General features: G+C 50.4%; 14 protein-coding genes across 14 annotated transcripts; 3 read left to right on the forward strand and 11 right to left on the reverse strand.

Moving 5' to 3' along the window:
- Positions 1 to 159: 159 nt before the first annotated feature.
- On the reverse strand, positions 160 to 1146 carry N7473_005950 (Hydrolase tropI; the record flags this gene model as incomplete). Its single annotated transcript, XM_057151890.1, has 4 exons — positions 160 to 362; positions 434 to 557; positions 634 to 959; positions 1059 to 1146. 4 exons carry the CDS (start codon positions 1144 to 1146, stop codon positions 160 to 162), a joined length of 741 nt encoding a protein of 246 aa, XP_057009695.1.
- A 579-nt stretch (positions 1147 to 1725) lies between these two features.
- Positions 1726 to 3536, reverse strand: N7473_005951 (uncharacterized protein; the record flags this gene model as incomplete). Its single annotated transcript, XM_057151891.1, has 5 exons — positions 1726 to 1761; positions 1836 to 1940; positions 2005 to 2672; positions 2730 to 2871; positions 2940 to 3536. 5 exons carry the CDS (start codon positions 3534 to 3536, stop codon positions 1726 to 1728), a joined length of 1548 nt encoding a protein of 515 aa, XP_057009696.1.
- A 592-nt stretch (positions 3537 to 4128) lies between these two features.
- N7473_005952 (uncharacterized protein) lies at positions 4129 to 5216 on the forward strand (the record flags this gene model as incomplete). Its single annotated transcript, XM_057151892.1, has 3 exons — positions 4129 to 4373; positions 4504 to 4639; positions 4707 to 5216. The coding sequence occupies 3 exons, from the start codon at positions 4129 to 4131 to the stop codon at positions 5214 to 5216; spliced, it is 891 nt and encodes a 296-aa protein (XP_057009697.1).
- A 254-nt stretch (positions 5217 to 5470) lies between these two features.
- N7473_005953 (aminopeptidase P family protein) lies at positions 5471 to 7019 on the reverse strand (the record flags this gene model as incomplete). Its single annotated transcript, XM_057151893.1, has 3 exons — positions 5471 to 5671; positions 5737 to 6769; positions 6856 to 7019. The coding sequence occupies 3 exons, from the start codon at positions 7017 to 7019 to the stop codon at positions 5471 to 5473; spliced, it is 1398 nt and encodes a 465-aa protein (XP_057009698.1).
- Positions 7020 to 7376: 357 nt separating this feature from the next.
- On the reverse strand, positions 7377 to 7850 carry N7473_005954 (uncharacterized protein; the record flags this gene model as incomplete). The annotated part of the gene is made up of 1 exon (XM_057151894.1): positions 7377 to 7850. The coding sequence occupies one exon, from the start codon at positions 7848 to 7850 to the stop codon at positions 7377 to 7379; it is 474 nt and encodes a 157-aa protein (XP_057009699.1).
- A 152-nt stretch (positions 7851 to 8002) lies between these two features.
- N7473_005955 (uncharacterized protein) lies at positions 8003 to 8788 on the reverse strand (the record flags this gene model as incomplete). The annotated part of the gene is made up of 1 exon (XM_057151895.1): positions 8003 to 8788. The coding sequence occupies one exon, from the start codon at positions 8786 to 8788 to the stop codon at positions 8003 to 8005; it is 786 nt and encodes a 261-aa protein (XP_057009700.1).
- Positions 8789 to 9578: 790 nt separating this feature from the next.
- N7473_005956 (Zn(II)2Cys6 transcription factor) lies at positions 9579 to 11559 on the forward strand (the record flags this gene model as incomplete). The annotated part of the gene is made up of 2 exons (XM_057151896.1): positions 9579 to 9701; positions 9766 to 11559. 2 exons carry the CDS (start codon positions 9579 to 9581, stop codon positions 11557 to 11559), a joined length of 1917 nt encoding a protein of 638 aa, XP_057009701.1.
- Positions 11560 to 11678: 119 nt separating this feature from the next.
- On the reverse strand, positions 11679 to 15761 carry N7473_005957 (uncharacterized protein; the record flags this gene model as incomplete). Its single annotated transcript, XM_057151897.1, has 3 exons — positions 11679 to 12407; positions 12465 to 14886; positions 14961 to 15761. 3 exons carry the CDS (start codon positions 15759 to 15761, stop codon positions 12220 to 12222), a joined length of 3411 nt encoding a protein of 1136 aa, XP_057009702.1. The 3' UTR covers positions 11679 to 12219.
- A 1335-nt stretch (positions 15762 to 17096) lies between these two features.
- On the forward strand, positions 17097 to 19475 carry N7473_005958 (bifunctional aminopeptidase/epoxide hydrolase; the record flags this gene model as incomplete). The annotated part of the gene is made up of 8 exons (XM_057151898.1): positions 17097 to 17519; positions 17570 to 17654; positions 17732 to 17951; positions 18020 to 18137; positions 18204 to 18449; positions 18511 to 18524; positions 18575 to 18803; positions 18867 to 19475. The coding sequence occupies 8 exons, from the start codon at positions 17097 to 17099 to the stop codon at positions 19473 to 19475; spliced, it is 1944 nt and encodes a 647-aa protein (XP_057009703.1).
- A 254-nt stretch (positions 19476 to 19729) lies between these two features.
- On the reverse strand, positions 19730 to 20820 carry N7473_005959 (uncharacterized protein; the record flags this gene model as incomplete). The annotated part of the gene is made up of 3 exons (XM_057151899.1): positions 19730 to 20247; positions 20331 to 20676; positions 20752 to 20820. The coding sequence occupies 3 exons, from the start codon at positions 20818 to 20820 to the stop codon at positions 19730 to 19732; spliced, it is 933 nt and encodes a 310-aa protein (XP_057009704.1).
- A 318-nt stretch (positions 20821 to 21138) lies between these two features.
- Positions 21139 to 21432, reverse strand: N7473_005960 (uncharacterized protein; the record flags this gene model as incomplete). Its single annotated transcript, XM_057151900.1, has 1 exon — positions 21139 to 21432. The coding sequence occupies one exon, from the start codon at positions 21430 to 21432 to the stop codon at positions 21139 to 21141; it is 294 nt and encodes a 97-aa protein (XP_057009705.1).
- Positions 21433 to 21981: 549 nt separating this feature from the next.
- N7473_005961 (uncharacterized protein) lies at positions 21982 to 22433 on the reverse strand (the record flags this gene model as incomplete). Its single annotated transcript, XM_057151901.1, has 2 exons — positions 21982 to 22185; positions 22224 to 22433. The coding sequence occupies 2 exons, from the start codon at positions 22431 to 22433 to the stop codon at positions 21982 to 21984; spliced, it is 414 nt and encodes a 137-aa protein (XP_057009706.1).
- Positions 22434 to 23354: 921 nt separating this feature from the next.
- Positions 23355 to 23714, reverse strand: N7473_005962 (ATP-binding cassette sub-family G member 5; the record flags this gene model as incomplete). The annotated part of the gene is made up of 1 exon (XM_057151902.1): positions 23355 to 23714. One exon carries the CDS (start codon positions 23712 to 23714, stop codon positions 23355 to 23357), a length of 360 nt encoding a protein of 119 aa, XP_057009707.1.
- Positions 23715 to 24003: 289 nt separating this feature from the next.
- Positions 24004 to 24908, reverse strand: N7473_005963 (uncharacterized protein; the record flags this gene model as incomplete). The annotated part of the gene is made up of 3 exons (XM_057151903.1): positions 24004 to 24255; positions 24308 to 24550; positions 24663 to 24908. The coding sequence occupies 3 exons, from the start codon at positions 24906 to 24908 to the stop codon at positions 24004 to 24006; spliced, it is 741 nt and encodes a 246-aa protein (XP_057009708.1).
- Between the last annotated feature and the right edge of the window lie 1866 nt (positions 24909 to 26774).

Here is a 26774-nt window from a genome sequence, read left to right on the forward strand (position 1 = left end):
ATGTATGTACACCTTGTATTGTCAACATGGCGAATGCAAGGAGTGGCACGAAATCAAAATGTGAGAGACATTTGCATGTTATATTTTGTGCTAGACACTAGCAGATATGATCGTATCCGTAGGGGGCTCTAGAATAAGGTATATGCCAAGAGCCGAGATCTACAGGTGCTGGTTGAACCAAGCCACTGCCTGAGTAAATGCAGCCTCCTTCGCAAATCGAATAATAGGCTTCGAGATATCGGCACGAACCGCAAAGCCATGCTCGACACCACCGAACAGGTTAATCTGGTACGGCTGGCCTGTCTTGGCCAGAATCTCTTCGGATTCGTGACGCTTTGCAGCGGGGAAGATAGAATCGGTTTCTACATAGCTATGGTTAGCCATTGCTTGTATGAAAAATGCACGCTCAGATCAGTAAGATATCCCAACTCACCAGCCGCAGCAATAGACAGAGGCCGCTTAATCGCCGCCAACTCCTCAGCATCCACGAAACTAGGATGAGCCACATAAGCCGCATCAACACCATCATCCTGAAGCAGACGAACAGCGTATTTAGCCTGGCATAAAACCCATATAATCAGCACAAAACCCAACTGTATAAATGGTTATGTCCCCAAAGTTGATAAGGCCTACCCCAAAACAATACCCAATAGCCCCAACCCTCTCACACCCAAAGTCAGACTTCATTTCCCCAAACACAGCCTTAACAACCGGCTCCACACGCGGCAACAAATGACCAGGCGGACCGTTCAACCAGGCCATCAAATCCCAGCCGGCGGGACGATTCAATGGCACGGGGTCACCGTGGAAAAGATCAGGCATGACCACGAAGTACCCGTTGGCAGCTAGTTGATCGGCGATGAGCTGAGCATTGATGAATCGGTGACCGATTACATCTGTTAGGAGCAGGATGGCGCGTTTGGTGGAGCGGTCGGTTGGGTAGGAGATGTATGTTTCGACTTTGGACTGAGTTAGCTATTAATGTGGATGTGGATGTGGATGTGAGTGTGTGGGGTTGGGTTGGATTGGATTGGTAGGTATAGTGTAGTGTAGCGTACCTCCACCGACTTGCTGGAATGAACCCTTTGCTTCGCCTTCGTGCTTGATGCCAACGGTGCAGCATGCTCCTGGGGGATTGGAGGCCATGATGACTTCGAGTATCAAGTAGTATAATTGATGATTGATTGATTGGTGTATGGAAAGGTGTGAAAGAAGGAGAAAGTTGGAAGGGAAGAATGGGGTAAAATGAGATCAGCGGGGCAAGTGTCCCGCATTTTATTCGGCTTCGCGACGCCGCGTGGCGGTGGGTGCCTGCGAGGTGTGGTAGTATCGGAAGTCCGAGCTAAAGTTAGTTTATACTTGACTAGACGATTTGGAGCTTGATAGAAAGGGATAGTATCTCGTGGAATTATTTCATGTGTACAGAGTCCCCACATCGTCTGAATAGCCTTCGCTGATCTCGTATACAGTGAAATGCTTTCTAATTGACAGAGTGTGGAGATTTGCATATTTATTTCTAGTTTCTCCTATCTACTCTAGATAATCAAATACAAACTGCACAGCAGACTCGGCCCCGTGAAAATCCCCAACCAAAAGACGATATTCCCCACGAGTCTTTGCCCACGCATGAAACGCGTGCGACTCAACCAGACTAGTGGCAATTGGGTCATCTGGAGAAATAGCAAGTATCCCCGCAGACGTCGAAAGATACACAACATGATCAGTTCATGCACACAAGCCGACAATAGAAAGGTCATCAAGCTTGCCGAAACGCGAGAGAGATGAAATGAGCTGATAGAGCTGTGATAAACGTGTCGCAGCAGGAAGTTATGCACCGGTCGATTCCAATCGCGGGCAAATTGGTCCCAAGATACAGAGTTCCACCAGTCAGCATAGAATCCCCGATCAGCGAATCTAGTGATCTCGGCTAGAGCATTGAGCTGGAAAAATTGTTAGTCAGTGGGGCATCTTGAAAAGGCAGCAAAGAGGAGACGTAATACTCACCACACACTCCCATATCACGTAGAATGCCAGCAAATACTCCATCATAAACGGGAAAAGAAGGTCGCTGAGCACCCAGGGAAACTCTTGAAGCCGTTGCTGCACTGTCAAGCCCTGCTCCTTCATCTGTACCGTTTTCATGACCACGGGATAGATCCAGTACTGGGAGACTACGATCATGACGAAGATGGTGGCAAAAGTGGCTACTACCTTTTCCGCAACATAGGCCCAGTCAATCCGCTCGGTGCGTGGGTATTCGAGTTCATATACCAATGTAGGTAGAGTGATGAATTCACAAAAGTTGCCAACCGTCAAGTTCCGAGGGTACTGGTTGTGCGTGGAGAGCTGGCCCTGTAGCCCTTCAGATAGGAGGTGTATCTCTTTGGTTAGCAGACCTCTGAGTGACACCAGTTGAGCCGGTTCCAGGGCTGTGCCGTTTTCAAAAGTCTCAGACAGTGACAAGAGATGATCCGTATCGCGAGTGGCATGGATACTCTTAAACTCAGACGAGCTGCGCCGCTTGTTTTGCTTCCGCAAGTTTGTGATTTCCGAAACCAGAGCACTCGGCGTTGATGATGAGTAGCTGCTTGAAACGGAGTCCTGGCTGCTATGCTCCTCTAGCCGATCCAATCGGGCCTTGAGTAGGTCCCGCTTTTTGTACAGTTCAGACACTATCATCATCAGTGAGGTCGCCCAATACTAGGTTCCAAAGTCGAGTATTCACTTACAGTAGCCGTTGTAAAAGGCGTAGCTGTGTTGCTTCATCAACATTGTCAAACAATGCAAGACCATGAAGACAGTATGGGTCCATGGCCAGTCTCGATGGTAGGTCCACCAGATAAAGCCCGCAAGGTAGGCAGTTTGCCAAACCTAGTTACAAGTTGGCAACGTGAGTCTATAAATCAAAGACCAATTTTAGTAGCACCAGGGGATCTCACATTTTGGATTACCCATCCAAGGCCGCTCCAACGCAGATATCCTCGGAAAATCGCCAGTTGAAGGCCAAGACAGAACAGAGTCGACCAACACAAGATAAAATCAGTGATCCCTAGCACCAGCACATCGCGGCTGAGCATGAGCTCGATAATTTCAGTTGTACCAAATGGATCCCCATAAGCCCTGAAGTTATTGGCAGCAACCTTGACCAACATCAAAGCCACACCGAGCCAGAAGAGTGTGAAGAAGCCATAGAACTGCGAGGAAGAAAACGATGGATTCTGGCGATCAAAGGCGCTTCGTTGACTGGTAAACTGGAGGTCTCGAAAGAGAAAAGGACGCTTTTTAGGAGCATCGGATTTCTCCAGGAGTAAGTTATTCCGCAAGACTTCTTGCAGAAGCTCCGCATCCTCAGCCTTCAGAATGTACTGGCCGGCCTGGTCGGCTTCCCGAAGTTTTACCGGTATGCTGCAGTGTCTGGTTGAATCCTCGTGCTGAGATGTGGCATTACTGGAAACAGAAGTTGAACTGGAGCTTGGAGGTGTGCCCGTCAGTTGTCCGTTCAGCAGCTCCGCTTCGCCACTCTGGGGTTTGCTCATGGCGATCGGAGATCCACATGCGGTAGGGCTGTCTTTAGCTCCAGAGAGGCGTGAGCAGCTGAGTATTGACTCCTCTGTACCTTACCTGGCCCCTCTTATAGGGCTAGTTAACGGGTCGGGTAGTCCGGACCTTCAGTGGCAAGACCAAGGTGAATAAACAAATGACATCAAGGAGGAGTCTCGGGAGTGATTATTGATTGGGCGCAGTTATACATCTGACAGGAAGAAAGAAGACGTTGAAAGGCCGAAGTCCGAGGTCCGCCTGGGCAACAAAGTCAAAATTCAATTGGAATGTCCGAAATCTGACAAATCTCGTAGATCCCCGTTCGGGTGAATAGTCTGGTCAAATTAACTTTGGCAACTGTTTGAAATATTTAATTCCATATGTGAGGTGTTTAATCGAGGTGATTGAGAAGTTGATGGACTTGGGGAAAAAGAGAAGCAGCTCGACTCCGCCCGTGAGGAGAAACTTGGGGGAGACTGGAAACTGCGCGTCTTTCTCCAACTCCCCTTCTTCTCTCACCTCAACCCCCCCCATCCTTTCTCCCTCTCTCAAACTCACATCACAGCCCGCAATTGACGGCCTATCATCATGGACGACACTCCCACAGTTGAAGTTTCCGGCACCCCTAAGCCCGACCCCCAAAACACCGCAAACAACGCTTCCAACGAGGTCGAAATGGGCGGCACTCAGGAGACACCAAACCCTCAGTCCAAACCGACGGAGAAGTCTGAGCAAACTGCCACAGCTACGGAGGACATCATTCTGATTGATGCGCAAAATGAACCTGAACCTCCCACTCCAGCAAAGAAGAGCGGGGGCTTCAAGTTCCTCGAGTAAGACCCCCAACTCCATCTATCACTATCCACCCGAGGTCCCCTGGGCCCCAATCTGCATGGCGCAAAACAAAGTGCATCTTCCACCGAGGGAGATGGCTCTTGTCAACTCTCTGCTCAAATCGATCAGCTTCCTTACCGCCCCGATTGTCGAGATCTACGTTGGACAAGGCGAGAAGCAGACCAAAATGACTGCTCACCAGACTCTCCTCCTGGATTCTCCATTCCTGTCCGAATTTGTCGATAAGTTAGATTCATCAAGTGAAGTAAGTTCAACAGTTCGTTTCTGATTGTGGCGGAAAATTCAAAGACTGAAAAGTGTACTTTCACCAGCGCCGCATCGATCTCCCAGACGAAGACGTCGAGGCCTTTGGATGCTTCCTGCAATTCGGATACACGCGCGACTACACATTTTCAGAACCAGACACACCGGCCTCATCTGAGGAACCCGAGGGGGCGACCGATAAGTCTGGGGAAGAATTGCTCCGACACGCGCGCATCTACACATTGGCCGAGAAGCTCGGTCTACCAGCGCTGAAGAGCCTGGCCCACACCAAGATCCACCGTGTCGACAGTACTCCTCGCGGCGAGCTGTCATACGCCCGATATGTCTACACACACACCTCGCGCGAGGATACCACTATCCGCAGGCCTGTCGCCTCATACTGGGCCGCTCGGGGCCATTTGCTGCGTCATGACGTTCAGGAGGCCTGGGAAAGCATATGTCTAGAGGTCCCTGAGTTCACGACCGATGTGCTGAGAATCCTCATGGACTGGAAGGAGAAGGCTGGGCCCGAGCAGGCGGAGTCAACCCCAAGAGTACGGAAGCGCCTACGCGCGTGAGAAGTGAAGGGAAACTCTGTGGGCTGGGAAAAGGAAACCCCAACTGTACAATTCACACATGTCACGAGAAGATACCTTTAATACCCATCTACCAGCGATCTAGTAGGTCTCAATTCGAATACAAAGTTCACAAAGCGACCTGTATGTGTCTTCGTGACGACCAGGCGTCCGTATTACTTCCATTTCGTAAAAGCTCGCTATATGCTGCCATATTTCAATAACTGTATTGTCTAGTTCTTCTTCAGAGATCTTGCTTATTGCGCAAGGCTCTCAACCTCCGCGATCGCCTTGGGAGCCGTGGTCAAGTTATCGGGGCCGTCCTTGGTGACGTGCACATTGTCCTCAATGCGCACACCTCCAACGCTCCAATAGCGGTCCAGAACCTCGGTGTTGATGTACTTGCTCAGCTCGGGGGACTGCAAGACGGGGTCGATAATGAAGCGGCAGAAGTAAATCTGTAATTAAAGGTTAGATGCGGTTGATCACGAGAAGAGAGCGCAATTGAGGATCATAATCTTACACCAGGCTCGACGGTAATCACAGAGCCAGCAGGCAGGTTGCCGCGGACACGCAGGTAGCGGAACATCTTGTCAGTGTCGGCATAGTTAGGATAACCGCCAGTGTCGTGGGTGTCCATGCCGAGATAGTGACCCAGACCGTGAGGGAAGAAAGCCACGCTAACGCGCTTCTCAAAGATCTCATCCTCCGAGCCCTGGAGAATTCCCAGCTTCAACAGACCCTTGATAGCGATGCGGTGCGCCAGAGCGTGCACATCATCCCAGCACACTCCATCCTTCAACACAGCAATACACTCATTCTGCATCTCCAGGACAATCTCGTAGATCTGGCGAGTCTCCAGGGGGAACGTACCAGCCAGAGGAACGACACGAGTAATATCAGCACAATAAGTCTGATACTCGCCACCAGCATCGATCAACAAGTTACCCTTGCGCTGCTGAGATCCAGCATCAGTCAAGCTCTCATCATTCTTGACATAGTGCAGCGTAGCACCATTAGCACCACCCGCAAAGATAGGGTGATAAGACATCTCCCTCGCACCATTAGCAATGCAGGTATTGATAAACGCAGCCTCAACCTCACGCTCATTAGTTGCCGTCTTCGCCGCCTTGATAGAAGCAATATGACCCAGGGCGGAAATATCATTCGCCTTCCGCAAAAGGGCAACCTCATACGCATCCTTGACAACACGGGCATCACCGATAACGTTCTTCAAAACGGCGAGGTTTGTCTGCGCGAAGCCCTGGAACTGAACGCCCTCGGAGACCTGCTCCTCAATAGCGAAAGCAACTGTCTTTCCGTCCTGTCCGGACGCGATCGAGGCCAGAGTCGCGTTGACGTCCGTCGTGTACTGGACGTGGTCGACGTCGTAGAGCTTCTTGGCTTCCTCGGGTGACAGGGGCAGACCAGACCAGATGACTGAGTCTGGGTCGATGGGGGGAATGAAGAGGGTCAGCTCGTCCTTCTTGACGTCGTAGACAACTGAGGAGTCAGGTTCCAGACATCCGGTCAAGTAGAAGAACGGGCGACGCTGGCTGGAAGGGAGCTTCAATTAGCTTATCCACCTTTAGTAGGATCAAACAATAGGCAGTGAAATCCAGTGGACAACTACGCGACTCACCGGAAAGGCATGGCCTCGTCATTGTCCTCGATAAGACGAGTTTTTTGCGCCTCGAGGTAGATCACGCCGGCCTCGCCGTGCTTGTCCTTGAGGACTTGAGCGACACGGCGGGCATGAGCCTTGGCCGGGTACTTGGCGGCGAGAATCTCATCGACGGACGGCATTGTGAAGTTTACTGATTGATTGAGGAGAGAAACAAAGGATTAGAGATTAGAATTGATGATGGCGGCAGTGACAAGCCGCGGGGTGTGACATCGGCACCACAGACTGCGGGGCTCTCCATTTTTCATTTTCTTCGCCTTTTTTCTTTGGTTGAGGAAGAGGGGCGTCGGCTATTGGCGGTATTTTAGCAATGAGAAACAGATCCAAGTGGGAAGAAGAAGAATAATTATACTGTAAATAGTTTATTATTTGTCTCATTACACATTCAACCATTGATTTCTCTGCTTGGGGGGATATATGGAATCATTAACTGTAGCATCAAAACTGTAAATTGTCACCAAGACTCCACTAGAAAAAGCTTATACTTCCGACGCAGAGACGTCTTCAAACTCCATCTCCCACTTATCAACCTCGGCAAATTTCTTTGCCGCCGCTCGCAACTCTTCGCTCATGTAACGACGCGGTGGCACTTCTGCTTCGGACTCGGAGGCCTCTGTATCAGGTGGAGAGGATAAGGGCGAGGACGATCGTGGAGACTCGTGCTGCTCATTCTCCTTGTCGACATCTCCACTTTTGCGCGATCGCGATCGTCTTTTCGGCTGCTGTGCATCTGCCGGCTTCGCAGGTGGTGCAGACTTGGACCGCCGTGTCTTTTGCTTTTGATTGTTGAGTTTGGACTTATCGCGGGCATTGCCCAAAGGCTTGGGTTTGGCCGAGCTCCCACTCCGCCTTGATCGTCGTACAGGAAGGTAGTTTAGTTCATCCTCATCGCCAGACGCCTCATTGTGCATGCCATCGTCACTCTCGTCACTTGGTAGATCAAACTCGTCCATACGCCGACCTCTGCGCGGACGCTGTCGTCGTTTTGGGAGTAGTTTTTCTTGTAATACAGCGGTTGCCAAGTGAGCCGGAAGTTTGGACTTTTTGGCTGCTGGGCCAAGCTGGGAAATAACGGAGGGAGACCCAGGGCCTGTTGCGATGGAACTCATAGGACTGCTGTCGGGGGAAGCATCGTTTGGCTCAAAATCTCGGCGAAGCGCAAGGGTCGAGGTGTTTCATCGGGGACGTCAGGAGTCTGTTCGCGTACATCAGGTGTAGGATTCGGGGTGTCCTCGACGGTGTCTACGATGGTATTCGTAATAACCACGGAAGGCGACTGAGGGACTTGGATTTGTTCACCACGCTTGCGCTTGCGCGAACTGCCGGACGAAGGTAGAGATTCTTGGGGTGATTGCGACCGATCATCTTGTCTGATCAGAAGCGACTTTCCTCGAGAAAGATGCAGTGGTGTAGATTCATCCTCAGGGCTAAGTCCACCCAGGAAATCATCGTCGTCCAACTCCAATGAGTCATCCTCCGCCTGCATCATCTGCAGGATACTTTGCTGTCGTGGACGCCGCCGAAAGTTGCTGAGAACAGAGTTCTCGAACCCAGGAGTGCCAGGAACACGCGAGCCCGTATCGCCTTTGCGCCCCGCAAAGGATAGTGTTGATGAATAACCACGAGATCGCGTAGGGGGCCGACTGCCTGTTCCAGGGCGGCTGCCAGTAGGGGAGGACTCGATCGCATGCTCGTTGCGCTGGTTCAAGGGGGTTTGGCTTCGAAGGGTACGTTGGAGATTCTCAGACGCGCTTTCTGCGGGGGGTGATTTCGCGACATTGGAGTCGGTCTGGTCGGGCTGTTCTGGTTGCTCGGGTCGCTCAGCAGCTTTGGATTTGACAACCTTGGCGCCTTTTGTCAGCCGGTTTCGCTTAGTCGCAGGACGAGGCATCGTGGTGAAATTGGGAACGGCTGCTTCTTTTGGTTGAAGGACGAAAAAAGTGAGGCGCGTTTGTTTTGGGTTGAACGCGTCCACGTGTGATAGTCTTATCAGCTTATCGTGTTATCTTATCGTGGTTATCGAATTACCTGCCATCGGGACTTTTTAGACATTTTGACTCCAAACAACAGAAATACATCCAAAAGATGCACTCGACCAGGACTGCGGACAGTCAAAGAAGTTCAAATACGTCCTCAATCAGCTCTATACAGTCCGACTCACCGACGGCTTATCACCCCGTGTGAAACCGGACCGATGGCCTGATCCTGATCGGACTGCCAGACTGCCAAATCAACCACGGACAAATTGCCGACACCTCACAGTCAACGGTGATTTGCTACGATGAGAGCCCCCGGCCCACTAAACCAAGACTGGTTAGATCTCGAGGGGCCAAACAGCTCAACGCAATCAGGAACAATGTACTGCCCCGCCGTTCCCCGGACTTTTTTCTGTTGAGCGCACTATGTCGTCGCAAATCTGACTCCTTCAATGATACTGTGCACTGCAACCAATGCCCCGTCTGACTAGTATTTGATCTCTTAACACCATGTTCAAATAGTCGGCTGTCCCGTCCATCATTGTGGGACTATCTCTGGACCTCTATGTACAAGCTCTCAGTCAGTGATGGCATGAGAAGCTACATGACAATTTCGCCAGTGGAAAAGAGTCCAACAGCCTGCTAGTGGAACCTCCGTTTGGGAAAAGGAGCTTCTCACTCAAATTTCACTCGTTTCTGGCAATCATGACCCCGCCCCCAGAGAGGGACATTGATCCCATCACAGGAGCCGAGCTCGATCTATCCGGCACCAAGAAGCGCTCCAGTGAAGATGCATCAGAGTATCCGCGGAGGCGGGCGACCATTGCTGTAGGTTGTTCTCTAGTTTCAACTCGTATAGTGCTAGAAACCGGCAAGCTTAGACGTTCGACAGTGCCAGATATGCCGACTACGCAAGACACGATGCAATGGAGCCCGGCCGAAATGCCAGCTTTGCTCCGATCTCGATGCAGAATGCGTGTACCGTGAGCCAGGAATCAAGCTTGATGCTGGCGACAAGCTGATTCTAGAGCACCTGACCCGGATCGAGGGGTTGCTTCATTCCAGCTTAGCAGCACAGGGTCCTCACCATCTAGCCATGTCGACATCCCCTGCGACAAGCAACGACACCGGCATGGGAAGTGAAGATCCGAGCACCAAGATGAGTGGGTTGTCAACATCCGGGAGAATGGCAGCGGTAGGACTGGGTTCCTGGGCCAATCCGCCACCCAGCATTAGTATATCCACCATGCCCAAGGTACACAGCACCCCGGCTCTACATCTCCTCCAATGGCCCCTGATCCGGGATCTCGTATCGGGACCATACGACCCACAAAATCTTCTTCAATTAGAAATGGCCCGTGAGCCACTGCGCCTGAATCCGAACTCTGGCTTCGATTTGGCCAACGCGCCTGCGTACGTGCAGGCATTCTTCAACCATGCAAATATTTGGTATGCATGCGTGAATCCATATACATGGAACCGATACTACCGAACTGCGCTTGCGCAAGGATTCCAAGATGGACCCGTGAGTTGTCTCGTGCTACTAGTCTTAGCCCTTGGAGCTGCTAGTCGCAGCGGCAGCATCTCGTTTCTACCTGCGGATCAGGAACCACCAGGACTCCCATATTTCGCTGCCGCCTGGGCAATCCTACCCTCTGTGATGATGCGTAATTCTGCAATCGCCGCACAATGCATGATCCTCGCATCGGCCTACCTGTTTTACCTCGTGCGACCACTCGAAGCGTGGACACTACTATCCAACGTGAGCATGAAGCTGCAGCTCCTCCTGGGCAACCCCAACCGAGTACCCGCACAATGGAAAGAACTCAGCGTCCGAGTCTACTGGAACTCCCTCCTCTACGAAAGCGATCTCCTCGCGGAACTCGACCTCCCGCATTCCGGAATCGTAAACTTCGAAGAAATCGTCGATCTACCAGGCGGTTTCGAAGAAGAAGACGACGACGAAGACGAAGGAATGAACAACGACAACGAAGAAAAAGACCAGCAACACAACGCTAGACCTCCCGAAGAATACACAGGCCGCGACGAACTCTGGTACTTCCTCGCCGAAATCGCACTCCGAAGACTCCTCAACCGAGTCAGCCACCTCATCTACCAAAAAGACAGCACACACACCCTCTCCTCCCTCGGCCCTATAGTCTCAGAACTAGACTTCCAACTCTCCCAATGGTACGAAAGTCTCCCCCAACCCGTCCAATTCCCACTCACATCATCCCCACTCTCCAACTCCGTCCAAACCGTCCTACGCCTACGCTACAACGCCTGTCGAACAATCATATACCGCCCCTACATCCTAGCCGTCTTCGAAAACGAGCAAGCCGGTGCAGACCCAGGCGTGCGAGAGTGCTGTCGCAGATGTCTCGATGCGACACTGCGACAGCTAGATCACGTCACTAGTCATCGAGAGGGCCATTTGCCGTATCTCTGGCAGGGGGCTTTGTCGATGGTTTCTCAAACACTGCTTATTATGGGGGCGACTATGTCGCCGACTTTATCTACTTTGCTTCCGCCGCCGTTGAGGGTGGATGCGATTATTTCGAGTGTTGTTGCTGAGGTGGAGCGGTATGCGCATTTAGCGCCGAGTTTGAAGTTATCTTCGGAGATTATTCGTGATGCGGAGCGGCGGAGGCAGATTTGTCTTCGTTCGGCGGGGATTAGTATCTGAGTGAGAGGGAGGGGGATTTTTTTGGCAAAGCTAAAAAGGTTAATGGATGGATGGGATGTGGTGGTGTTTGGTTTTACACTAAGCATTTATGAATGGGCTTATGATCAACTTATATTTCTCTCATGATGTATATATTCTATCCAATGTTCATATGAAAGAAAAGAATTGAATGGGATCACAATCAAGGGCAGTCGTAGCTGAATGGTGAAAAGGGGATGTAATCCCATCCATGGGGTGTTAGGATCGAGATTTAGGATGAGAGATGAGGAGAGTAGCACTAGCAGAGTCGGAAAGCGAGGCATATAGAGAAAAAAAAGACAGAAACAACCATGGTTTAGGTAAGTACAATTCAGTCAGTCCCATCACAATGGCAATTATGTTCTTCAAATCATATCTCAACGAGGCGAATCAATCATGGTATCTTAAAGACATGGCGGGTAGTCAATGTAGTATATAGACGTCAAAAGTAATATGGGCAGGTAAAAATCGGGGCGAAGGATGGATAGATCAGGCATTCGGGGGTTGGACGAAAGCCTGATCCTTTGCGGACGGACATAGACAAGGGATGAGTATGAGTGTATGAAGAGGGTGGTGGATTGGGAGGGAGGCACGGATCATTCTCCGGTATAAGAGGCGCATAACACAACATAGCATGACGGACTAGATCAACACCCACTCACTGCCGCGCTTGATGAACTTGTCAAGCATGAGACCTACATCAGCTAGAGCGAAGCGACATATGTAGAAGCCGAAGAACTCGGCTGCGTGTCGCGTGCTTAGCTCCAGGCCTACGTGGGTCGGAGAGGAGTGCTTGAGCCCGGGGTCCTCGACTTGCTGGGCGATTTGATCTGAATTTTGTTAGTGAGGAAGCTGGGATTGAAAACCGATTGTGAATGGGCACATACCGAGTATTTGAGCGGCATCAAAAAGACGCGCCAATGCGCCCATATAATGGGAGTTCGGTCCTTGAAAGTCCAGCGACGTCACACTACGCCGGGCCTGGCTAACAGGTGCCGCCGTCATGGGAACCGAGTTCAAAGTCAAGTGCTCCTTGTTGCTATCGCGAGGAGTCGAGACCGTCGGGGTGGTAGTGCCAATACCCGAGGTCTTGGATCGCAGACGTTTCCACGTCGGCCGGTACGACTTATTGGAAGTACCGGAAGTTCTGGAGGAGGGCGGCTCGGAGTGAGCAGAATCATCGAAAGAGGCATTAGGCTTGAACAAAGGAATGGCGGTGTGAACGCCAACTTCGTTGCCTAGCTTTTTCGACAATGCAATTTGGACCTGATCCAGGACGCTCTCGAATGATTGCATTTCTTCTAGCACGGCATCCGCGTCGTACATATCTACCTGGGCCAGCTTGAGGAGAGCCGCTGTCAGGAGATCGCAGTTGGACACTTTGTCCTCTACAGCCTTGATCTTGACATTCTTCACACGCCAGACGTCACGGGGGATGAAGAGTTTGGCAGACAAGTAACCGCCCTGGGGATGAGAGATTGTTTGATATAGGCATCGCATGAGCCAGAACGGACGGAGGAGGAAGGACTCCGGACAAGGTTCTAGCGGGAGCGGGGCATTGCTCACGAGCGAGTTCGGGCGCCCCAGAGCAGTAGGAGAGTGAATATTGCAGTCGAAGAGGTTGAGACCACCAGTGGGAAGACCATTTTGCGTGAAGTGTGCAGCCGTTGGGGTAGGCAGAACGGGAACACTCGGTATCATTGAGGCCTTCTGGGTATCCAAAGATGGGAATGAACCACTCCATGGGGTGGTTGGAGAACCAGGAGCGGTGTCCGGAATAGGAACAGAGACGTTGCGACTGCGGAAGGATTTGGAATTGGTATGGACCCTGTCGAGGCCATCTGGAGCAGAGGGGACTTTGCCTATTGGGCGTGCAGAGGCAGGGAGAGGGGGAAGTCCAGGCTCATCATCTTCATGAGTGCGAGCCTTGGCTAGGTTGATGTCCACGACAGAGCCAACGGAAGGGTTGCGTTTTGATGGATGCAGATTGGCACGGAAGCTGGGCGTTGAAGACCTAGGAGGGTCTGGCGTAGGTTCATCCTTGGGGATAGGCGGTGGGGGTAGGCTCGTTGAGGGAATTGTGAGGGGATCGACGTTCGAGATGGTTGAATCTCCACGAGGACGTGTGTTTGTCTCGATCTTTAGTTCACTTGAAGTCTGCCCCGATAGTCTTCGAGCCCGTACCCCAGGAACAGGGGGAGGTCCCGTAGGAGGCAGCGGAGGAGGTCCCGACAACGATTCTCGGTGAGGTGGAAGACTGGGGAAATCAGACGAAACAGGGATAGGAGGCAGTGCCGCCGTAGGTGGAGAGGATGGCAATAGGTTTCTGTCCGTCAAGTTGGGAGGTAGGATATTATCATCATCCTCTGTAAGCGTGGACAACGTCGCACCGCCAGTGCCAGTGACGTTTGATGCCGCCGAGCTTTCCCAGGTCCGTCCAGACATATTGCTAGAGTCCGACTCTCGAGGCAAGGCAGACTTGGATTGAATGCCAAACTCAAAATCATCCATTACGTAGCCCTTGGTCATCTCCTCTAGCAGACGCTCTTCTTCCTCGGCCTCCTCATCCAGGTACTCTGAATTTCGGCCGACGGCATTGTCCATCATGGGTTGTTCCTGAATATGGCGGAACTCGCGACCACGGTTCATGGCGGCCTCGGCCTCCAATTCAGCTTCTCGTACTCGTTGCTTCGCCAGCTCAATATTTCTGCGCGCATTAGCTACGATGTCATCGCTCTCTTCTTCCTTATATTCCATCACAGGTTCGAGGCCCTCGTCATATGCAGCCTCCACCGCGGCGTCCAATGCTGCATCGAATTCGGCTTCGGTATCAGTGCTAAGACGACGACTGGTCCGCCGGCGCAGGTACACCGACGAAGCCTTGGAGTTTGCAGATGATGGAGAGGACGCGCCGGACTCGTCAATCGTGTCCAGCCAAGAGGTTGACTCGTTGGTCTCTTGCACCGCCGTGGGTTCGAGGAATTGTCCATTATATGCAGCCAGATTGTTCCCGAGGCCGGCAGGAGTCGTTCTGCCTGATTGCGCAGTTGGTCGCAGCGATTGACGGCGGGGAGGGATCGCCTCGGCAGGCAGAGACCTTGAATCTTCAAAGGCCGGTTGAAGACCTAGGCTGGAATGGGCGGAGCTGTGTTGGCTGTCGATGTGGAAGTCATCGAGAGGCGGGGCATGCAGAAGCTCGCCGTAGGACTCTTGACTCAACGGACGCTCGGGAAGCGCTTTGCCATCATCATCTGGCATGGGGAAATCCATGCGCTGTAGTTCGGTAATTCGGATCATATATGTATCGCGCTAGAAAGGGAGTTAGCCTGGACCGCGGTCTTTCACCAAACAAAGATATCACTGATGAAGGTTGGTAAACCTACGATTTCTTGGAGTTTGAGCTTCTCCTCATCGCCTCCATTACTCCGCAGCATCACCAATTGCAGCAGCTGGCAGGCGTCCGTATAAGCCTCCATGGCGCCTTCGAAATTTGCAGCATTGTCTAGAAGCACAGCCGTATTCGCCTTTTGTAGGGCTTTGGATAGCATTGCTTTCTGTGTTTGTCCATGTTGTCGATTCTCTCCGTCCCCTTCCCCATCTGCAGATGTCGCGCCATCACTCGTGCGCATTACGGTCGGTTCTTGATAGGATGGCAGATTGCCCAAATCTCGAGGGTCATTGCCGGAAGAGTTCTGGAAGATATGGCTGGACGCTGTGAAGGAGAGATCGAGATGGGCGGTGGTTGGGTCGGTCGCAAACATCTCGGATGCTCTTAGCTCTGGGAGGCTCAATTCGGGCAATTCACTCAGCCCCGGGGCATGGTGTGGACTGTGGTTCGAGATGGACATCTTGGAGCTACCGCGACGGTGGCCATTGTATTCTGAGGGACTCCTGCTGGATGCAGTGGACTGCGACCAGCGGTTCAGACTTCCCAATCCTTCTTTAATGGGACTTGTTGGCGCCAACATGGCCGGTCGATCCGGCCCGTTCTCCGACACCATGCCCAATCCCGCGGGTGTACCTGCATTGGACGGGTTCCCTAGTCTATTCCGCGAGGCTGGCCGTGAGGTGCGCGAGTCTGGACGATGGGGGAGGTGGCCAGACGGGGGCTCTGTGATAGGGCCGGAGGGACGTCTGGGGTGGAACGATCGCGGTTCATCTTCCAGGGTCGAGCGGTGTAGCATTTTCGAGGTGGGCGGAGCAGATGAGATTCAGGGAATTATAGTCGGTTTATAGGCCGAAGCCTGGCATTGGAGGAAACGTAGATGGTCACAACAGTAGCGGGGAGTGTGAAGCGGTGATCTTGGACAACTCGGAGGGAATCAGGCGGGCAAATGGATCGGTTGATTGCAGTATATGTGAAATGGACTCGATCATTCTTCGATGGGTTCGTTCTTGGATTCGGCCACGGCGGATTCACTTGTTACTTGGTCAGAGATAGGCTTCTCCTATACATCACTTGGTCGGAGGTGTCTATCGCAAGGTGGTCGCAGGCAGGCAACACATGTCGCACAATTGGAAAGTGATAGGAGGATCCGCACTCGACGGCGCAGGACGGAGAAAAGGAGATAAGGAGAGCCGCGGTCGGGGGCGAGACTGACTCCTTCTTTGTCGCAACTGTATAGGTGAGTGGTGTGTGTGTGTGTGTGTGATGTGTATAACGAGGAAGAGAGAAGAGTCAGGGGGGGCCGCGGTCCCGCGCTTGGATCCAAATTGGGTCCGTTTGGGTGGTTGGTTGTTGGTTGTTGGTTGTTGGTTGTTGGTTGTTGGTTCAGGGGTGGTCCGTGTGTGAGTGGCAGAGAGCAAAACTGGTCGATTGCGGGGGGAAAGAATAATAGGAGAAGAAGAAGATGATAATGATCCAAGAAGAGGGGTGAGAAGAAAGAATAAGTGGGAGAACGAGGAGAGGCAGATTAGTAAAAAAGCAAAAAAAGTACAAAAGGCGCAGCTGAAGAAGAAGATCAACTTTCTAGATGTTTTTTCTTCTGCTTTTTTACTATGGAAAACAGGGCGGGTCATTGAAAAGGGGGTGGTCGGCTGCTGGTTTTTTTCTTCTCTGGTTTCTGTTCTCCCTAGCGGGTCGTAGAAAATACAAGGGATTTGGGATTAGGGATTTATTCAATGGTCTTGGATGAGACTAGCAGAGGTTAGAATTCTTGTAGATCTTCTGCAAAGAAAGAGACGTTATGACTCTCATCAAATGATTAACGTTAGGCTGATGTTATACATCTAAAGCCCAGACCACGAAGGTTTTAGAGTTATCAAAGATCCGAAACCACCATAGGGAGCTACTAGCTAGACTCTTGTCTTATGTATAAAATAAGTAATATTATATCACATATCGCATACAGGCGATACATAAGAAAGCTTCCTTTTGATCTCTCTTGTTGTCTATGTAACCCTACTTCTACGAAGTTCAACTGTCCCTCCCGCTTAGCACCGGATCCCAAAGGAAGGGAAAAGAAAAAAAAAGAAAAAACCCCTTTGGAATAATTCCATCAACACGCAACCACCACCGCATGAATAACTCCACCTTCTTCCGCCCGCTCGGACGTCTCTACTCGTCTTCCAAGCTTCATCTCGGTTCCTTTCTGTTTCGTCCCCGCGTCTTATCCAGTATGGCCGTAGCTTCCACCACCCCGCGTGATCCTAACACGCTGAGCAACTACAACAACTGGCGCTCCACCCACGTCACCGCCAACTTTGACATCCTCTTTGATCAGAAGAAGCTGGTCGGCAATGTCGTCCACAAGTTCAAGTCTACCACCGAGGCTCAATCCAAGGAGATCATCCTCGACACCAGCTATCTGGACATTGGTGACATCAAGGTCGATGGCCAGCTCTCCCAATGGGAGTGGTTGCCGGCCGTCGCTCCTTACGGCACCCCGCTGAAGATCGTCCTGGAGAAGCCGGTCGAGCTCAATGGTACCGTCGAGGTCGATGTATGTATAAATTCGGGTCAACTGAGTTCAGCACATTGCTAATTGGGTAGATTGCCGTGAAAACCACCGACAAGTGCACGGCTCTGCAGTGGCTCACCCCGGCTCAGACCTCTAACAAGAAGCATCCGTATATGTGTAGGTGGTGTCCATATATACCCTTCTTGTATGATTAAACCACGGTATCTCGGGTCTGATTTGAAATTCTCCCTCAGTCTCGCAATGCCAGGCTATCCACGCCCGATCTATCTTCCCTTGCCAGGATACCCCCGATGTCAAGAGCACCTTTGACTTCAACATCACCTCGCCGCTCCCAGTCATGACCAGTGGTCTGCCCATCCGGCAGTCTTCCATGACCTCCCAGACTGGAAACAAGCTGTACCGCTTCCACCAGTCGGTCCCAATTCCCAGCTATCTGTTTGCCATCGCATCTGGGTAAGAAAGCCACCTCTTCCGTCTTCAATGATCCTGGAATGAATTTCAATTGACCTTGTACTTTCCAGCGATGTCGCTGAGGCACCTATTGGCCCTCGTAGTGTGGTTGCCACCAGCCCGGATAAGCTGGATGAGTGCAAGTGGGAGCTCGAGAACGACACTGAGAACTTTATCAACACGATCGAGGTATGTCCCACCTAGTAGTATTAGTCACCCCTTAGAGGCCGAATCTTTGAAGCTAAAATTGTGCAGAAAATCGTCTACCCTTACGTCTGGGGCGAATATAATGTTCTGATTCTGCCTCCTAGCTTCCCCTACGGTGGCATGGAGAACCCTATTTTCACTTTTGCCACTCCTAGTATTATCTCCAAGGACCGCGAGAATATCGATGTTATTGCCCACGAGCTGGCCCACAGCTGGAGCGGCAACCTGGTGACCAACTGCTCCTGGGAGCACTTCTGGCTGAACGAGGGTTGGACCGTTTACCTGGAGCGCCGAGTATGTAACCCCCTTGTACCCCGTGCCCACTTCTTGACTATACTGACCAATTCACGCATAGATTCTTGCTGCCGTGTATGTATCTCTGATCAACACCCTTTCTTGATTAATCCTAACTTTTCTAGTCACGGCGAGGCTTACCGCCACTTCTCCGCCATCATCGGATGGAAGGCGCTGAAGGACTCTGTGGAGCACTTTGGCGAGGACCACGAGTTCACAAAGCTCATCACCGACTTGAAGGGCAAGGACCCCGATGATGCTTTCTCCAGCATCCCCTACGAGAAGGGCTTCAACTTCCTGTTCCACATTGAGAACCTCGTGGGCAAGCCCAAGTTTGACAAGTTCATTCCTCACGTACGTACCCTGCATCTGCATCAGCCACTTACCTTATATCTGATTGCTAAATCTATCCCCTAGTACTTCACAACCTTCAAGTGCAAGTCTCTCGACTCGTACGAGTTCAAGGCCACCATCTTGGACTTCTTCCAATCCGACGCCGAGGCCTCCAAGCTCCTGAACGAGCTAGACTGGGACAAGTGGTTCTACGCCCCGGGTCTACCCCCCAAGCCGGTTTTCGACACCTCCATGGTCGACGTTGTCTACACACTCGCCAAGAAATGGGAGTTCCTGCCCGACTCCTCCTTCAAGCCCGCGCCCAGCGATCTCGAGGGTCTGGCCGCGAACCAAATCCTGGTCTTCCTGGAGCAGATCCTGCTGTGGGAGAAGCCTCTGACCCCCGAGCTGTCCAAGCTGATGGGTGAGGTCTACAGTTTGTCCAAGAGCACGAACATCGAGGTGGCCAATTTGTATCTGCAGGTTGGTATGAAGGCCGGTGATGAGAGTGTTATTGAGCCGACTACCGAGTTATTAGGTCGTATTGGTCGGATGAAGTTTGTGCGACCTTTGTTCCGCAACTTGCAGAAGATTAATCGTCCTGTTGCCCTGGAGACGTTTGAGAAGTATAAGGACTTTTATCACCCGATTTGCCGGGGTATGGTTGAGAAGGATTTGTTTGGTAAGAAGTAGACTCGAGATATAATGGAGAGCTAGCAAGGAAATCAAAATGAAAGAATTGTGTTCTGTTCTTTGATACATCAATTTTCAATGAATGCAGCCTCGTCTATTCAAATATTGTACATGACGGATTAATCTCGTAAACGAACGGGTCTCCCCATTCCTGTTATTAACACAATATGAAGAAAAAAGAATGGAGAAGTCCCAACGCCAACAACCCACTTTTCTATAACCCCCATTCCACCCCATCATCCCCTTCACCCTATTCACTTCGAGGCCTCAACAATCTTCCGATCCAACTCGGAAAACCCAAAAATCTTCGACTCCTGCCCACTCGCCCCACTCAACTCCATAACAATATCCGCCTCATCCATACGCGCCAACTGCGCCGTAACCCGCCTCATATAAGCCACCACCCAAGCAACCTTACTCCAATCCAACTCGCTTCCATCCGGGCCCGTAGCCTCCGCCTTCCAAAGATTCCTCCAAACAGCCGCACCAAGCACCGCATCACCCTTAATCAGACCCTCGTCGTAGGCGGCGATGATGCCGCGCCATTGAATAAACAGGTCCTTGAGGTATTTGTTGCGGATGGAGCGGGAGCCGATATCGTGGAGGTCGTCCATGCGGTGTTCGGCGTTGTGCGAGAAGTGGTCGATTAGGTGGCGGGAGTAGGTTTGGAAACTTTCGCGGTTGGGGAGGGCGCGGAGACGGACTGTTAGGAGGTACATGTGGAGGAAGGTGATTTGTGACCAGGTTGAGAATGTGGGGACTAGGCCGAGTTCTGGGGAACGTTGGAGGAGAGATTGTTAGTTATTTGGTTGTCGGGAATTGTATGAAACTCATTGTAGTGCAACGCTAGCTCACCTTTATACCACCAACTCTCCGAAGTACCGAGATGCTCGCCGGACTCGGTAGTCGGCACGGCGACGCCCTTCTGCGATGCCTGCGGCACTTGATAGTCTGCCTGGCTTGAGCATGCCTGGAACAGCTTCTGGGTCATGCCGTATGCGATATATGTTTCGGCCGATGCGCCAGGAGACAAGGCGCTCTTCGCGAGACGGGAGATAGCAGAGCCCTGAGAATAGGAGCGCGCGGGGGAAGATGTCGAGGAGGCAAGTCGCGACTTTCCGGTAACATTGCAGCTACCGCTACCACCACAGATAGGGGCTGAGGTCGTGGAGGAGAGATATGCGCGCTGATTCAGCTGTCGCTGTATACGGGTTAGGGATGCTTTTGCTAGGCAGGCGAAGGGGAGAAACGAGATTGGGACAGGTGGGTGACATACCTGGAGGCATTGGCTTTGGGAGCTGCGGAGTTCCCGCACCCATAACGTTGACAATCGTGCCGTGGACATGGTTGTTGTTGTTTTTGGAATTGATTTCAAGGATCCGGTTGAATTGTCGCTGATTCGGGATCTTTTTTTGGATATCCGGGTTGTGTTTGCACTGTTTGTTTGGGAAGGGTGGCCGATCACCGATGGGCTGATGGTCAGCAAATCAAGTCAATCTTCATTATCTACGGAGTAGTACGGGGTGAGAGAGTTGAAGTTTTTAAATGATGGAAAATACAAAGTATTCATTCAATTAGGATTAGACGTTGTTTAACAAAGGTTCCCTGAAAAAACTCCCCCAAGGGTGCTAACAATAGTCCAGCACATCATCAGAATTTGAGATCACAGGCATTTCTTTATACTGATTTCTCGAGGAACGTCCTCGGCTGACGGAGCAACATTCTCCAAATCGTTGAATTCCGCCTCAGATTGATACTTCTCATCGTCATAATCATCATCATCGCCATCAGATTCACTTTCCTCACTATCGCTGTCAGTATAATAATACTCCAGGTCACTACCCTCAATCGAGCTGTCCGAATTCACTTCCGGCCGATGGCACTTCACTTGTTTCGCAATGACTTCCAACAGCAAATTGCCTGGGGAAGTCTCCGATTGGGAAGCCTCTTGCACCATTCATCAGTGAGGTATACTCATCTCCAAGCTCGTGCACCACTGCAAGCAACATAGGCTGGGAGATATAGTGCCCAGGAGTCGTCCAGATCGGGATTCTGGTGCCTTTCTCAAGATTTCCTAGAGTTTCGCTCGCTTTTACCGTGCCATTTCGTTGCCATGCTGCTCTGATCAGTTGCACGCAATAGTAAAAATACATATAGCGTGTGGCAGGCCGAAACGAAGAACGTAATTGGAGCTCCGACCGTCCAATTGGCCCCAAGTCAGTGTCGAATGCACGGAGATTCTGCTTCCCAAAAGCTCCCATAACAAATCCAAGATCTTTATCTCGGCTATTTAGCCGCGATCGAGGTACTCCGCGACAGGTTTCGAAATCAGAAGTCCATTTCGTGCAGAAAAGAGGTCCCTGGAGCTGAATTTTCCGAAGATTCCATTCATAGTTGCTTGGCCGCGAATATAGGGGAAAAGATGAAAGACTGTCATCTCACATGGGTTACGCCAATCGTGCATAATCGGGCACCAATGGCGGCCCCCTAGAATGCCTTCAGTGGCTTACTTTTTAACAAACTTGGCCCGGAACTGAGATCGCTGCACTTTATACTGTTCTGCGCCGAGCTTCATAGTTGAGCCGATCTTAGAAGTGGTGAGTAATCTCGTACAGGATGTGTCGAGTCTTCTTTGAGCACACCCTTCGTAGATCTTGAGGGACTGCTCTCGCGCCCTGATCTGCTCCAAATAAGCCTTTGCTTTATCAGTCTGTCCCACGCCGTTTCGTCTTCTTCAAAGCTACATACGTCAATCTCGCGGTCTAGTTTGGATCTTTCGAGTCGAATCGCCTCCATGGTGAAGGCGTGTACCCAGAAGGTATACCCAAAAGACTGATGTGCCTTCCATGGCTTGCGAGTTTCATCGAGTAAGACCTTAGCTTTATGTTTTCTTTTCTTGAGTGCTTTGAGCTGATCAGCCTTGGCGAAAATATCGGGTGATTGAAACAGGGAGTCCATTTTGTGTGTGTTGTCAGTTAGAGTCAGGTTGGTGTTGATGGAAGAGTTTAGCTTCAATAACGATCGATAATTTATATTGAGACTCTTCCAAATATGCCTGTATACTATAAAGGGCTAGTTTTTGTCAACAAAGTGTTATTTTGAGTACAAACTAGAACATTTCCGGACATGTGACGACATTGTGTGGTTGCTATCTTGCGTCCGTGACCAAAAACGGTAGGTGAAGGAAGCCATTCACAACCAGACGATACCATTCCTTATTTGACCAAAGTCAGATTAGCTGGTCAAACTTTACTCTAAATACTTGCCCTCTTCAGTCATTCTATTTTTTGTCAATTGTCTTGTCAAATGAATCTCTGCGGGGTACACAACGTAAGAACCGGCGTTCTCTAATGCTAATCACTGGGTCGGGCCTATCGATGATCCCAAGCACCGTATCTGAGTGCTCCAAATGGTCCCCGATGTTCAACCGGCGATTCACGGGGACCAAAAGTTATTCATCCTACCTGCAGGAATTATCGAATAATTTTTCATATGACGATTTAGGAGATTTCTTTGAAAAGAAATATAGAAGTCAAACTCACCGTAGTCTTAGATGAGACACTGAGGTTGGAGGAAGAAGCTCGACAGGGAAAAAGAGAGTATGCATCGTATTCCTGGTCTATCAGGCTTGAAAGCAGAGTCCTCGAGGCATTGTATATAGTAGACAGAGCATCTTGCTTTCGTTAAATTGGAGAAACTAGACTTTACTTGAGAATTTCGTTCTTAGCCACAAAGGAAGTCAAGTTTATGATGATAAAGAGAAGGTTCTGAGAAGTATGTACAAATATATTAACAAATACAAAACTAAATTAAATTCATAGGTCTAGAGAAAGTGGTTAAGAAGCAAACGCGAGTATATCCGAACATGTCTGAGAGAGCCTACTTGCGGATGACCAACACAATGGAGGCAAGCAGCCGGTATCCAACAATAATGCCAATCATGCTACCAAAACATGTACCCTCGAGTCCAGTATCGATGCTGAACATCTTCAACACGTCTGTTCCTCGAATTTGCCCAACAGACTTGAGGTCGCTTGGGTAACTGCACTGATAAGTATCCTCTGCGCTCTTCACGCATTGATAAACGCGGTCCTGGAACTCGTTGATCATCATACCTTGGAACACATAGGCCTGATAATCAATGTAATGGAAGACATATTTCCAAAACACATTCAATGTATCCATGGGCGCCAAGAATCCGTCAACGCACATCCAGAGATCGTTGAGGAATGCGGTCATCGCCAAAGCGACGACGAAAACGTTGATGTATGGCGTTGATGTATTTTTGTTCCGTGTTGAATCGCAGGAAGGCCATGCCCATGAGGACAGCCAAGCCAAAGTACATAGCGAAGCGGATGCCATATGCCATGATGTCGCGGTAGGACTTGATCCAGGATCGATGTAGCAGCACGAAAGGGTCTTGTCCAGACACCTGGCTTTTCCGACTTGTATTGGAGCAGGTCCTTGGATGCGCCTTCCGAGACTTTCTGGATAGACTCGTGTAGCCGAACTCGTTCGGGTGACTTGTTCACATCTCACAGACGTGCTCAGTGCGCTGTTTGATTTCACCATTCTTATCCAAATCAGTCTTGATCAGATCCAGGAAAAATTCAGCTGAGTTTGTCTCGGCAGGGATGGGGTGACCGATGCGCCCAAAGTACGCAGCTGCCTCTGCGACGGAACCAAAGTAGCAAGTCTTGCCGCCGGATAGAAGGCAGAGCTTATCGAATTGCTGAAACGTTGTCGAAGAAGGTTGGTGGGTGGATGCAATCATCACGAGCTAGGTCAGGTTAGTGGGATTCTTATTGAACGAGTACTTGATGATTACTCACATTGTTGCGTCGTCCACTGCTTTTGATGCAGCTGCAGACCTCTAGACTCAGAGCAGAGTCCAGACCACTTGTTGGTTCATCCAAGAAAATAATTTTGGGGTTTGTGACCAAACGGCTCGAAACTCCCAGTCGCTTCTTTTGTCCTCCACTCAATCCCTTTTTAATGGGTGTTCCAACAATCGTATTCGCCTGGGACCCGAGGCCAAAGCTGTTGATCAAATCGTCGACCCGTCGGAAGGCCTCCTGCTTGGAAACGTTACTTGAAGATTATCAGTATAGACTCTGATCGTTTGATTTGGATAGGGATATTTACACTGGTAGAGAAAGTCTAGCAGCAAAAATCAGTCTCACGGACAGTGAGACTGCCGATCAGAGCGTCCCCCTGCTCCACGTAACCCGATAGATCACGGACCAGTTGAAGGGTCAATTTCTGGCCGTTGGCAGATATGTCGCCAGTGGTAATAGCTCCAGCTGCGGCAACTCTATGGGCGAGCGCATTGAGAAGCGTTGTCTTGCCTGATCCGCTAGGACCCATAATGGCGAGCATTTCACCGGCATTGACAATGCCAGCTGCCTCCGTGAGGATGGAGAGAGGGGCCATGGTTGCTCTATCTTTGACTTTGACCTAGAGATTGTGCCAACTGAAGTTTTAGACCGAGTCATTGGCAAGATAACCACTCTGGCTGTGGTTCAGTTCCAGGTCCACCACGGTGTTACCGGGGGATGATACTGTGTCCGACATTGTCATTTCGAGTTTGAGCGAATGTAAGACAATTGTCGAGACAGAAAGTATGAGCTGAAGATTGGAATAGTCATTTACCCCTGGCTTTATATAGAGACAATAGATTTGAAATAGACTTGAAAATAGCTTTGAGTCGGCGACTACCTCGGCGAAGGTCTTCCCGGTATCTGGCCCGGAGAATACTGCTTGAAGCCCGTTTTACAGGGACCGCTGGGGGTTCCTGCTCAAAGCCCCACAGTAAAGCCCAGCGGCCTTTGAAAACTTGTATATTCATAGATTTTTCAATATATTTTTGATTTCCACAGTTGAGCTACCCTGTACGAATCGAATTGCTACAGTATTGCATGTTTCCATAAGTAATATTGAAATTAGCAAGCTAGAAACTATAAGCTGGTGGCCTAGAGCGATAGAAAGGTAGTTGGCGCATCTTACTGTATGCTTTGAACTAAGCTTCAAGGAACAATCTTTAGAATTTGAACGCCTGGATATGTGGCAAGTTGGGGACCCTTTCGGCCGCTCCAGGAGACTCGGCTCGTTTCAGGTCCTCGAGTTTGACTTTAGTATGCATGAACTGGTGGACCAAGACGGGGAAGAACCCATAGATCGACCAATCATGGGTCTGGTTTTAAGTTTAGTCAGCTTATCCGAGAATAAAGTTAGCTATGGCAGGTGGCCGAAGATGCCCGACTTGTCGGTAGAGCTTATTATTACTGTACTCTGTGCTGAGGAATGGGTGTGTACAAAATAGCCTTACGTGGATTCTGTGGTGGTCGCTTCATGACAGTTAGATGCCATCGGATCATGAAAATTATGCTGGAGTTGGACAATTACTCTGGATGCCAAGTGGCCGATCCAGAGCTTCCCCAAGAGCCTTTGCATTCGTAATGCATAAAATTTCAGCAAACACTGTACCCTACTAATTATTTAACTCCGAGATATGCTGATTCTGATTTTGCGATCCATGAAAATCCCACAAGCGTCTCGATTCGGAATATATTATTCTCATGATGTGTTTCGAGAAGAGCTGTGACTTCAACCCATCGGAATCCATCTTATCGAATATCAAGCCTAGGGCCGAAAACTTTATGCTAGGATTCTTACAGCAAAAAAAGGCCCTTAATCGACTTTAATCTCAGATCATATGTAGCTTTCAGATAAGCCGCTTGTCGGGCCATAGAAGTTCATTGCCACAGTCGAAGAGGCTGTACCAACCTGCATGACTTCCAAGGCATACCTATCACCCATTTAACAGAATGCGACCGCCAATTTACTTGCCAATTCACAAATATCACAAGCGAAATGACTTTTGTTTCGCTTTGACGTCTTTCTATCGACAGCACTCATGCCTTTCATACCTCGGGAGCTTCTCCGATATTTTCGATGTTGGAGGGGTTTAAGTCACGATGATGTGGCCATCGTGCAAAACATAATATGTGAGATACAAACCCAGCGACGGATACGAACCTTGCACATTAGAACGAGGAAAGTAGGAGTCAAGACTTTGTCAGCCGCCGCCGTAGTTAGCCTCTTTCTAGAGGAATCCAGCAATAAGGGACGTCCACGATATATCAAATCTAGTAAAGGCCTACGAGTTGGGGATTTCCATAATCTGCAGCTTGGCAAGATTTCTTCAGGTGTGCTGATTTAAATCAGCCTGGTTTTCCGAGTAGGATGGTGTTTGTACTGTGAGATTTAGGTACTCGAACGGTAATGCCATGTTCGGTC

This window comes from Penicillium subrubescens, assembly GCF_028828155.1.
Source record: "Penicillium subrubescens strain IBT 31985 chromosome Unknown utg000004l_segment0_segment0, whole genome shotgun sequence".
Lineage (NCBI taxonomy): Eukaryota > Fungi > Ascomycota > Eurotiomycetes > Eurotiales > Aspergillaceae > Penicillium > Penicillium subrubescens.